The following is a 10,926-nucleotide window of genomic DNA, read 5'->3' on the forward strand; positions in this document are numbered from 1 at the left end:
CTGCTGCTGCTGCTGCTGCTGCTGCTGCTGCTGCTGCTGCTGCTGCTGCTGTTGCTGCTGCTGCTGCTGAAGCAGCTCTTGCTGATGATGATGCCTCCGCTACTGCTGCTGCTGTTGCTGCTGCTGCTGCTCCAGCAACTCTTGCTGTTATTCCCACAGCTGCTGCTGTTGTTTCTGCTGCTGCTGCTGCTGCTGCTGGCTGCTGCTCGGCGAGTTTCTGCCTGCTTCTGCTGCTTGTGTGTCTCCTCATTTATTATTTTCATTTTCTTTTGTTATTTGTTGCGTCTGTTTATTCATTTGGCCAATTATTCATTTAAAAGCTTTTAATGCATTTATTAGTCTTTTATTTTTATTTGCTTCTGCAGGACCCCCTGGGCGGTGCAGCAGCAGCAGCAGCAGCAGCAGCAGCAGCAGCAGATCCGCGGCAGTCCCCGCTGTGGGAGGGGCAGCACCGGCAGCTGTCCATACACCTGGAAAGTGTGGGGCGGCTGCCTGTCTCCTTTTTGTCTCTTAAAGTGCTGCAGCAGCAAAAGGGACTGCTGCAGCAGCAAAATGGAGTGCTGCAGCAGCAAAACGGAGTGCTGCAGCAGCAAAAAGGAGACTCGAGTTTGAAGCAGCAAAAAGAACTCGAGCAATATTTTAAGGTCCATCTTTTCGTTTTTAATTTCTTTTAATTTCTTTTAATTTCTTTTAATTTCTTTTTTCCTTTTCCTTTTATTTATTTTTTACTTCTTTTTCTTTTTTATTTCTTTTTTTTTCTTTTTATTTATTTCCTTTTTATTTCTTTTTAAATTCCCTTTTTCATTTCCGCAGCTTCTCCAATTCTTTCTTTCGAGTGCCTCTCCCTCGGCTGCTGCCGCATGCTCCAAACCCTAAACCCTAAACCCTAAACCCTAAACCCTAAACCCTAGCAAGCCAAAAGGGGGGGTTTGTGTGCAGATCATGTGGCAGCAAGATGCTCCTGCGTTCTACGGGCCCTCGGGCACAGTTGAGTTCTGTCCAGAAGGGTACAGTGGAGAGGGGCCCCCTGGGGGCCCCCTGGGGGCCCCCTGGGGGGGCCCCCCGGGGGGCCCCCTGGGGGGCCCCCATGGGCTCAGCAGCGCCTCTTTTAGCGGGGACGACAGCTGGAGCTCTTCTTCTCTTTCTTTGTCTCACGAGGGCCTTGGGGGGCCCCCCTGGGGGGCCCCCCAAGGCTCTGGGGCTCTGTACCCTCCTGGCTGGGGGCGGCCCCTGGGGGGCCCCCGAGACCGCAGCAGCAGCAGCAGCAGCAGCAGCAGCAGCAGCAGCAGCAGCAGCTTTTTGCTCGACTCTGGCGCAGCAGCGGACGACAGAGAGGCTGGGCATGCGGCCGTCGCCAGGGGGCCCCCTGGGGGCCCCCAGGGGGGCCCCCAGGGGGGGCCCCCCGGGGGGCCCCCCTCGGGGGGCCCCCCCCGGGGGGCCCCCCAGGAGAGGCCCCTAATTTTGCCTGGGCAGAAAATTAGGGTACCATTGAGGTGTATAGCCAGTGCGAAGTACCCTTCTTGCGTAATTGAGTGGGTGGTTTATTAAATCTTTTATTTATTTTATTTATTTTATTTATTTTATTTATTTTATTTATTTTATTTATTTTATTTATTTTATTTTATTTATATTTCTTTTTATTTTATTTGTTTTTATTTAAATTGAGACTTTTTGTCTTTTTGCTTTTTGCTGTTTTCGCCGTGCAGCAGCTCTTTGCCCCCCCGCAGCTCCCTTCTAGCTGCTGCTGCTGCTCTGCTGCTGCTGCTGCTCTGCTGCTGCTGCTGCTGCTTCTGCTGCTGCTCCAGCGCTGCTTCTGCTTCTGCTGCTGCTCCGCTGCTGCTGCTGCTGCTGCTCCCGCTGCTGCTGCTGCTGCTGCTGCTGGAAGTGTGCAAAAGTTGTTTTTTTTTCTTTTTTTTGCAGAGTCACTTACGCAGTCTCGAGCTCTTCGCCGCACTGCAGGGTTTGTTACCTGCCCCTTTCGCTGCAGGTCCAAAGGGCCCTTTTCTTGAGGCCCCGGGGCCTTTCTTTGTTTTCTTTGTCTCAGTTTGACCCTTTGGGGGCCCTCAGGGGCCTCCTAGCTTCTGGGGCTTGTTCCCCCTCCTTAGCTGCTGAGTTCGGCTTTCTGGGGGCCCCCTGGGGGCCCCCCTGGCCCCTGGGGGGCCCCCCAGACGACGAGGGGCCCTCCCTGGGGGGCCCCCCGGACTCCGACAGTGAAGAACACCCGCCCCCGGGGGGCCCCCTAGGGGGCCCCCCGGGGGGCCCCCCCGCAGGGGCCTCCGGGGGCCCCCAGGGAGTTTCCCCGGGGGGGCCCCCTTTTGCTGCTCCCGCAGCAGCAAATGCGTACAAGACCTCGCAGGAGTGGGGGGCCCCCTGGGGGCCCCCCTCCTCGCGAGGGTCCTTGAGGGGTTCCATCGACAGCGGGGTGGGGCCCCCTGGGGGCCCCCTTGGGGGCCCCCTCGGGGGGTCTGCGCCTGGGGCGCCTGGAGGCCCCGGGGCCCCCGGGGCCCCCGGGGCCCCGGGGGCCCCGGGGGCCCCGGGGGGCCCCGGAAGGGGCCCCTGGGGGCCCCTAAAGCATGCATTTGATAACAAGAAATGCATGCTTTGTCTGGACTTGGGAAATAATGCTCCAGTTAGTTTTGAGTGCTGGGCCCGCTGCGGGGGAGGGGCAGCGCAGCGGCTTTGTGTGGGGCCCCAGGAGTCGCATTCGCGGTGGGAGAGGGTTTAGGGTTTAGGGTTTAGGGTTTAGGGTTTAGGGTTTAGGGTTTGGGGGGTTGGCTGCTTCTTTTTGCTGCTGCGGGGCTGGGGAAAAGCAGAAGTGTGCAAAAGTGTGTTTTTAATTTAAATGATTATGGTTGAATTGTTTAATTTGGCATTTATGTGGGGCGAGCTGTCTGTACACTCCAAGCGCATGCAGCGAGCTGTCTGTACACTCCAGAAACGCAGTTCTTTCTGTGCATGCATGCATTTGAAAAGTAGTTCCTTTATGCATTTAAATGGAGATAATAAGTAATTAATTTGAATAAATATTTAAAATAAACATTTAAATAAAACAATTAATCAAAAAACTCCATTAATAAGCCAATGACGCGTCTGTGCGCTGCAGCTGGGCCCTCTTCGTGCCTCGACTGCCGCTCGACCCCACAGCAGCAGCAGCAGCAGCAGCAGCAGCAGCAGCAGCAGCAGGGGACCCCAGGGAGGCAGCAAAGGAGACACTTGCCACTCAAAAGGAGACACTTTTAAATCAAATTGATAAACATATTCGCCTTTCCTGGGTCTCCGCCCCAGCCCAAAGTGGCTCCCTTTCTCTTTTATCTTTGCTGCAGAGTGCAGCAAAAGCTGCCAGGCGGCGCAGGGGGCCCCCGGGGGCCCCCCAGGGGGCCCCCCAGGGGGGCCCCCCGGGGGGCCCCCTGGGGAAAACGCCCCCAGCAGCAGGGGGCCCCCCGGGGGCCCCCGGGGGGCCCCCAGAGGACTCAGGGGGCCCCCATTGGGAAGAGACTAATAAGCTGCAGGCTGCTGCGGGAGGAAGTCCTACAGGCAAGCAAAGGGGTGAGGCTGCTGCTGCTGCTGCATGCTCGGTTCGCCTCACTGCGTATGGACAAGTAGGCGCTGTTTTAATTACAGACTTTTGGATCTATTTGATTTTATTGAATTTAAATCTGAATTTAAATTTGAATTTATATTTATTATTTATTTTAAATGTACTTTGAATCCATTTGGTCGAAGCAGCGCTGCTGCTGCACTTCTGCGCAGGTGCTGCTGCACCTGCGCCTTGTGCGCAGTGCAGCAGCAGCAGCAGCAGCAGCAGCAGCAGCAGCGCCGCTAGCAGCACAAGGCCCAGGAGGCCCCATACACCTTGCGCACCCGGGGGCCCCTGTGGGGGCCCCCTCTCTTGGGGGGCCCCCCATCATGAGTCGAAGGAAGGACTGTTTTGCAGTGGGTCTAAACCTGCTGCTGCTGCTGCTGCTGCTGCTGTTGCTGCTGCTACTGTTGCTGCTGCTGGTGTCGCTGCTGCTGCTGCTGCCTCTGTGCAGCTCTCGTCGCTGCCCGTGCACTGTCCGTGCTGCTCCCGCTGCCGTTGCTGCTGTGCCCATCGCTGCCGCTGCTGCTGCTGCTGCTGCTGCTGCTGCTGCTGCTGCTGCTGCAGGTGGGCCTGGCGGAGGTGACAACTTTGCAGGTTTTTGCTGAGAACCTGACGGGGGCCCCCCTAGAGAGCTGCTGCGTCTTAATAGTACCCTTTTCTTACGGCTCGGAGGCCCCCACTGAGGGCCTCCTCTGGTCGGGGGCCCTCACTCACGAGATGGGGGGCCCCCTGCTGCCTTCGCTGCAGGTGAAGCAGCAGTTCATGGCCTCGCAGCAGCAGCAGCAGCAGCAGCAGCAGCAGCAGCAGCGGGGGGCCGCGGAGGGTCCCCCCAGCGGCCAAGGCGCCGCTGGGGGGGCCCCCGGGGGGCCCCCGGGGGCCCCCCAAGCGCGCAGCGAGCCGGGGGGCCCCCCGGGGGGCCCCCGAGGGCCCCGGGGGGGCCCCCCGGGGGCCCCCAACTGGGTCTTGCGCATGCAAAGTAGGGGCGCTGTGCTGTGCCACCAACTGTCCCTTCTTGCATGCGCTCCTGGGGTTTATAATATTGCTGCTGGCATCTTTTGCAGGGAGCAGCAAACTGTTTACTGGCACCACCGGCCGCTGCGGCTGGTGGCCTAGGGTTTAGGGTTTAGGGTTTAGGGTTTAGGGTTTGGGGTTTGGGGTTTGGGGTTTGGGGCTGGGGCGCGCGCACGCAGTGCTGCTGCTGCAGCAGCAGCGCGAAGGCTTCGAAAAGAACCTCATTTTGAAATTCGGGGGTTTGAGTTAGGGTTTAGGGTTTAGGGTTTAGGGTTTAGGGTTTAGGGTTTACGGTGGAACGAGTAAGAATCGGGAGCAGTACAAGCAGGGTAGCAGAGACAGATAAATGAAGACACAAGTACAACTGCTGCCACTGCTGCTGTTCCTGCTGCTGCTGCTGCTGCCACTGCTGCTGCTGCTGCTGCTGCTGCTGCAGATGAGCAGCAAATATGACCGAATTCTTAAGCCTACGCCGCCTCTTCCACTATTGCTTCTGTCTCTGCCAGTGAAGCCCCTGGGGGGCCCCCGGGGGCCCCGGGGGCCCCAGGGGCCCCGGGGGCCCCAGGGGCCCCGGGGGCCCCGGGGGTCTGGGGGGCCCCAGGGGCCCCGGGGGCCCCGGGGGCCCCTGAGGGTTCTGAAGCCCCGGGGGCCCCTGGGGCCCCAGGGTCTGGGGGGCCCCTGGGTACCCCCCAAGGGGGTATTTCTGTTTGGGGGCCCCCAGGTGGGGGCCCCCCTAGCCAGGGGGGCCCCTGGTGGCAGAGCTGTAGAGCTTCTTCTGCTTCTTTGTGAAGTTCGGATATATCTGCCAGAAGCTGCAGCCCACACTGCAGCGCAGGGCTGCTGCTGCTGCTGCTGCTGCTGCTGCTGCTGCTGCTGCTGCTGCTGCTGCTGCTTGAGAGGGACCAGTCACCGCCGGCCGCTGTTGCTGCTGATGCTGCTGCTGCCTCTACCGCAGCTGCTGCTGCTTGCTCTGCTGCTGCCACTGGAGACGCCAATTCTAAAGAAGGCAAAGGGGCCTCGGGAGCCAACTGCAACGCAGCAGCAGCAGCAGCAGCAGCAGCAGCAGCAGCAACAGCAGCAGCAGCAGCAGCAGCAAGCTCCGTCTCGCCATGCACGGTCCGCAGTTTCTGCCCTAATTTAGCTGCGAGATTTGCGGACGCTGTTGCTGCTGCTGCTGCTGCTGCTGCCGCTGCTGCTGCTGCTGCACTAGGGATCAGGGGAGACTTGCCATTTGCTGCAGCAGCAGGCTCAGAGGTCCCGTGTCCTCAGCAGCAGCAGCAGCACGTGCGCATGCTTCCAGACCATCCGAGGCAGGAGAAGCGCCTTCCTCTGAAGCAGCAGCAGCAGCAGCAGCAGCAGCAGCAGCAGCAAGCTTGTAGCAGCAAGTATGTCGCCCACAGCACAACACGAAATGCTCTGAAGGAGCAGCAGCAGCAGCAGCAACAGCAACAGCAGCAGCAGCAGCAAATATCGGCAGCGCGAGGCAGAGCAACGCCATCGTCTCTTTGTTCCCGTTGCTGCTCCTCGTACATCCTAACATCCCTGCTTCTATCCTTCCATTGCAGCAGCAGCTGCGGAGCTTCGGGAGCAGCAGCAAGACTGTCTTGCTGCTGCGTGAGGTGTACGTACACCTCGTTTGCTGCTGCTGCTGCTGCTGCAGTTGCCGTGCTGCTCCTTGTCTCCTGAGCAGCAACCGAATAGAAAGCGCCACCGCTGCTGCTGCTGCTGCTGCTGCCGCCACATTTATGGCAACTGCTGCTGCAAAGCACCAGGTAATGCCGCATCAGCTGTTGCTGCTGCTGCTGCTGCTGCAGCAGCTGCTGCTGCTGCTGCTGCAGCAGTTGTTGCTGTGCATCAGCACATTTTCTTAGCTTGCGAAAAGCCACTTACTGAGATGAGCTGCAGCAAAGATTCGGTCTTTTGCTGCACAGCAGCAACAGAGTCAACGAGGCTGCACACAAGAGGGGGGCCCCCAGGGGGGCCCCCCGGGGGGCCCCCCGGGGGGCCCCCAGGGGGGCCCTCAAGGGGCTCCTGGGGGGCCCCCGGGGGGCCCCCTAGAGGGTCTTGAGGGGCCCCCAAGACGGACTGTGAGAGGCATTCAATCTGCTGCAGCAAATCGTCGGCCGAGCAGTCATCTATGCTGCTGCAAACAGCTTCCTGCTGCTGCTGCTGCTGCAGTTGCTGCTGCAGCAGCTCCTGCTGCTGCTGCCGCCACTCCCGCAGCGCTGCAATAGCAGCAGCGGCCTCGTCTGCTGCTGCTGCTGCTTCTCTTGCTGCTGCACACAAGCTGTGGGGCCCCGCTGCTGCCTCTTTATTGTCTCCTGTCTCCTTAGCAACATTAATTTTATTTAAACTCAAAGTAAGCAGCTCAACAGAGTCCTCCGTGGGGGCCCCTGGGGGGCCCCCCTCTCCTCTAGGGGCCCCAGGGGGCCCCTCGGGGGCCCCTTGACTCTCAAAGGGGGGCCCCTGGGTATCTGGGGGCCCCATTAAGGTCTAGGCTTGGCAGGGTGTCTTCACGCTAGCTCAGCACTAGCAGCAGCAGCACTAGCAGCAGCAGCAGCACTAGCAGCAGCAGCAGCACTAGAAGCAGCGCTAGCAGCAGCAGCACTAGCAGCAGCAGCAGCACTAGCGGCAGCACTAGCACCAGAAGCAGCACTAGCAGCAGCAGTAGCACTAGCAGCTAGCAGCACCAAGAGCAGCACTAGCAGCAGCACTAGCGGCACTAGCGGCAGCAGCAGCACTAGCAGCAGCAGCAGCAGCAGCAGCAGCAGCAGGTGAGTGTCTTCTGTGGGGCCCTGGGAAGCCCCAGTGTGGGCTAGGGGGGGCCCCTCGCTGTGGACAGGGGCCCCTCCCCCGGGAGGTCACCTCGGGCGTAGAGGGGCCCCCCGTGCTGCCTCTGGGGGCCCCCGGCGGGTCAGTACCCTCTTAGTACCCTCTTAGTACCCTCTAGAGGGCCCCAGGCCTTTGCTGGGCTCTCGGGGGGCCCCCGCGGCCCTCAGGGGCCCCTGGCGGGTGGGCTTCGCCTGGGGGCCCCCTGACTGCGGGGGGCCCCCTGCTGCTGCGGAGGGGCCCCCAGGGTTTCTCTGGGGCTGCAGAGGTAATTAAATTGTCTAAAATGCAAAAAAAGGGTTTAAATGGTACTTTTGGTCCAGGGGTAATCCCAAGAACAACCAAGGGGGCCCTCTGCTGCTGCTGCTGCTGGGGGGCCCCCAAGCAGCCCCGGGGGGCCCCCAGTACCCTCTTTGCTTCTCTTTATTTAAAGCTGCTGCTGAGCTTAAGAGTCTCTAGGGCCTGCAGCTGGGCCAGTCGAGCTCTGTTCTTGAGCCGGAGGGTTTAGGGTTTGGGGTTTAGGGTTTAGGGTTTGGGATCTGGGGTTTAGGGTTTAGGGTTTAGGGTTTCAAGCTGGTCTCGGGAAAAAGGAACAGAGCAGCTGCGGACAAAGCAGCAGACAGTCACTGTCAGCAGCAGCAGCAGCAACGAGACGCGGCAGCAGCAGCAGGAGCTCCTGCTGCTGCTGCTGCTGCTGCTGCTGCTGCTGGGCCCCCGGCAGCAGCAACCGCCGCAGCTGAGGGGGAACAACAGGAGCTATGGCGGAGGACCATCAGAAACTGCTGCTGCTGCTTCACCTGCAGCAGCTGCGGGCGCAGCAGCAGCAGCAGCTGCTGCAGCAGCAGCAACAGCAGCAGCAGCAGCAGCAGCAACAGCTCGTGCTGCAGCAACAGCGACCAGCAGCAGCAGCAACAAGAGCTGACGTTGAAGTGGTGCTGGACGCCACCGAGTCAGAGAGCGAAGAGTCAACGCGCAGCTCGCAGGACCACGCGCAGCAGCAGCAGCAGCAGCAGCAGCAGCGACAGCAGCAGCAGCAGCAGCAGCAGCAGCAGCAGCAGCAGCAGCAGCAAGAAGCGGCTCAGCCCCTCATGTCTTTGCCAAGGATAGGTGCAGCAGACGGGGTCCCCCAAATGAGCCCCCTCTTTCTTACGCCGGCAAATCCAGCAGCAGCAGCTTCTGCTGCAGCAGCAGCAGCAGCAGCAGCTGCTGCTGCTGCTGCTGCTCCAAATTTGGCCACAACTGAATGCCTCCAGCTCATCAGCGACGAATCTGAGGAAGACACAGGAGTCCCCCCGCTGCAGCGCAGCATCACCTTCAACAGCAGCAGCAGCAGCAGCAGCAGCAGCAACAACAACAACAACAGTAGCGACTCCCTCCTCCCTCACATTGATAGATTACGGAGTATCCTGCAGCAGCAGCAGCAGCAGCTGCAGCAGCTGCAGCCTCCAACCCAACAGCAGCAGCCACTGCAGCAGCAGCAGCCACTGCAGCAGCAGCAGCCGCAGCAGGACCAACTGCAGCACCAGGACCAGCAGGCGCTGCAACAACTCCAGCAGCAGCAGCACCAGCAGACGCTGAAGCAGCTCCAGCAGCAGCAATGTCAGCAGCAACAGCAGCTGCATCAGCAGCAGCTGCTGCAGCAGCAGCAAGTGCAGCTGCAGCAGATGCAGCAGCAGCAGCAAGTGCAGCTGCAGCAGATGCAGCAGCAGCAGCAAATGCAGCAGCAGCAGCAGCAGAAACAGCAGCAGCAGCAGAAGCAAGAGCTACAACAGCAGCAGCAGCAGCAGCAGAAGCAAGAGCTACAACAAGAGCAGCAGCAGCAGCAGCAAGAGCTACAGCAGCAGCAGCCGGAACAGCAGCAGCAGCGCCAAGTGCTGCAGCAGCCACAGGAACAGCAACAGGAACAGCAACAGGAACAGGAACAGCAACAGCAACAGCAACAGCAACAGCAGCAGCAGCAGCAACAGCAACAACGAGACCACGAAGAGGCAAGTGAGGAAGCAGAGGGAGAGTCACAGCGGCAGGACCAGCAGCAGCAGCAGCAGCAGCAACAGCAGCAGCAGCAGCAGCAGGTCCCTGCATCGCAGCAAAAGCCGAGACAGAAGCAGCAGCAAGAACGGCGTCCCCAGCGAGGCAGCAGCCGCCTTGCAGCAGCAGCAGCCGCTGCTGCTGCTGCTGCTGAAAAGAACGAAGCCGTTGCTGCTGCCTCCAAGCCAGGCGCCGAGCGTGCAGCAGCAGCAGCAGCAGCAGAAGCAGCAGCAGCAGCAGCAGCAGCAGAGAGAGCAGCAGCAGCAACAACGACAGCAGCACAAGCAACAGCGCTGTCTGTGGAGCATTAGCAGCATCTTCTTCAGCACTGTTTCGTGCATGCTGCTGCTGCTGCTGCTGCTGCTGCTGCTGCAGGCTTCCGCTGCTGGTGGACTTTGCTGCTGCTGCTGCTGCAGTCTATGGAGCAGCAAATATCAGGGAAAAGAGACACCCTGCGCTGCTGCTGCAGCAAGAGTTTCTTGATGGCTCTAGGCCCTTAACGAAGCAGCAGGAGCGGCAGCTGGAGCTGCTGCAGGAAGAAGCAGCAGCAGGTAGCAAACCCTAAACCCTAAACCCTAAACCCTAAACCCTAAACCCTGGAAGGTAAACCCTGTCTACTCGGCTGCCGCTCGCCTCAGCCGCTGCATTCAGAGCGCCCACCTAAACCCGCGCCTCCTAGGGTTTAGGGTTTACGGTTTAGGGTTTAGGGTTTAGGGTTTAGGGTTTAGGGTTTAGGGTTTGTGAGTCGCAGAGAGGTGCAGCGCCGAAGCAGGCAGCAGCCAGAAGCAGCAGCGGCCGCCGCTAGAAGGAGACACTGCAGCAGCAAGAGGCGTGGAGACTCCTTTGGAGGGAGACAAGTTGGCAGCAGGAGGCCTGGTCCGAGGGTTTAGGGTTTAGGGTTTAGGGTTTAGGGTTTAGGGTTTAGGGTTTAGGGTTTATGGGGGCGCAAGTCTGTCCCGGGCGGCGATTTTCTCGCATCTCCCTTTTTAGGTTTTAGGCCTGCTGCCGCTGCCGCTACCGCTGCTGTGCTGCAGCTGGTGCTGCCGCTGCTGCTGCTGCTGCTGCTGTCCCTGTTGCTGCTGCTGCTGCTGGCCCTGCTGCTGCTGCTGCTGCTTCTGCCTTTGCTGCCGCGTCCTCCTCAGCTCCGTTGCTGCTGCTGCTGCCGTGGCCCCGGCGCCGACTGGACTCGCCTGTGCCCCGCTGCCGCCGCTGCTGCCGCCGCTGCTGCTGCTGCTGCTGCTGCTGCTGCTGCTGCTGCAGTGGCGGCCGAGCCGGCTGGAGCTGCTGCTGCACGACCTCGAGCGGCGGCTGGAGGCCCAGCGGCTGCTCGCGAGGCCGCGCGACATTTTGCGCAGCGGCGGCGGAGACAAAGGAGACTTTTATGACAAAGACGATGCTTTCATCGACGACGCAGAGGCCAGCTGCTGCTGCTGCTGCTGCTGCTGCTGCTGCTGCTGCTGCTGCTGCTGCTGCTGCTG

At 60.2% G+C, this 10,926-nt stretch overlaps 4 protein-coding genes across 4 annotated transcripts; 2 read left to right on the forward strand and 2 right to left on the reverse strand.

Moving 5' to 3' along the window:
* Positions 1 to 3,692: 3,692 nt before the first annotated feature.
* ENH_00083200 (hypothetical protein) lies at positions 3,693 to 4,091 on the reverse strand (the record flags this gene model as incomplete). The annotated part of the gene is made up of 1 exon (XM_013577888.1): positions 3,693 to 4,091. The coding sequence occupies one exon, from the start codon at positions 4,089 to 4,091 to the stop codon at positions 3,693 to 3,695; it is 399 nt and encodes a 132-aa protein (XP_013433342.1).
* A 206-nt stretch (positions 4,092 to 4,297) lies between these two features.
* ENH_00083210 (hypothetical protein) lies at positions 4,298 to 5,970 on the forward strand (the record flags this gene model as incomplete). The annotated part of the gene is made up of 3 exons (XM_013577889.1): positions 4,298 to 4,556; positions 5,547 to 5,707; positions 5,809 to 5,970. The coding sequence occupies 3 exons, from the start codon at positions 4,298 to 4,300 to the stop codon at positions 5,968 to 5,970; spliced, it is 582 nt and encodes a 193-aa protein (XP_013433343.1).
* A 2,208-nt stretch (positions 5,971 to 8,178) lies between these two features.
* Positions 8,179 to 9,759, forward strand: ENH_00083220 (hypothetical protein; the record flags this gene model as incomplete). Its single annotated transcript, XM_013577890.1, has 1 exon — positions 8,179 to 9,759. The coding sequence occupies one exon, from the start codon at positions 8,179 to 8,181 to the stop codon at positions 9,757 to 9,759; it is 1,581 nt and encodes a 526-aa protein (XP_013433344.1).
* A 703-nt stretch (positions 9,760 to 10,462) lies between these two features.
* ENH_00083230 (hypothetical protein) lies at positions 10,463 to 10,926 on the reverse strand (the record flags this gene model as incomplete). The annotated part of the gene is made up of 1 exon (XM_013577891.1): positions 10,463 to 10,926. A coding segment is annotated over one exon (464 nt), but the record flags the coding sequence as incomplete, so codon positions are not given.

Source organism: Eimeria necatrix, genomic scaffold (genome assembly GCF_000499385.1).
Source record: "Eimeria necatrix Houghton genomic scaffold, Enh_scaff929, whole genome shotgun sequence".
Classification (NCBI taxonomy): Eukaryota; Apicomplexa; class Conoidasida; order Eucoccidiorida; family Eimeriidae; genus Eimeria; species Eimeria necatrix.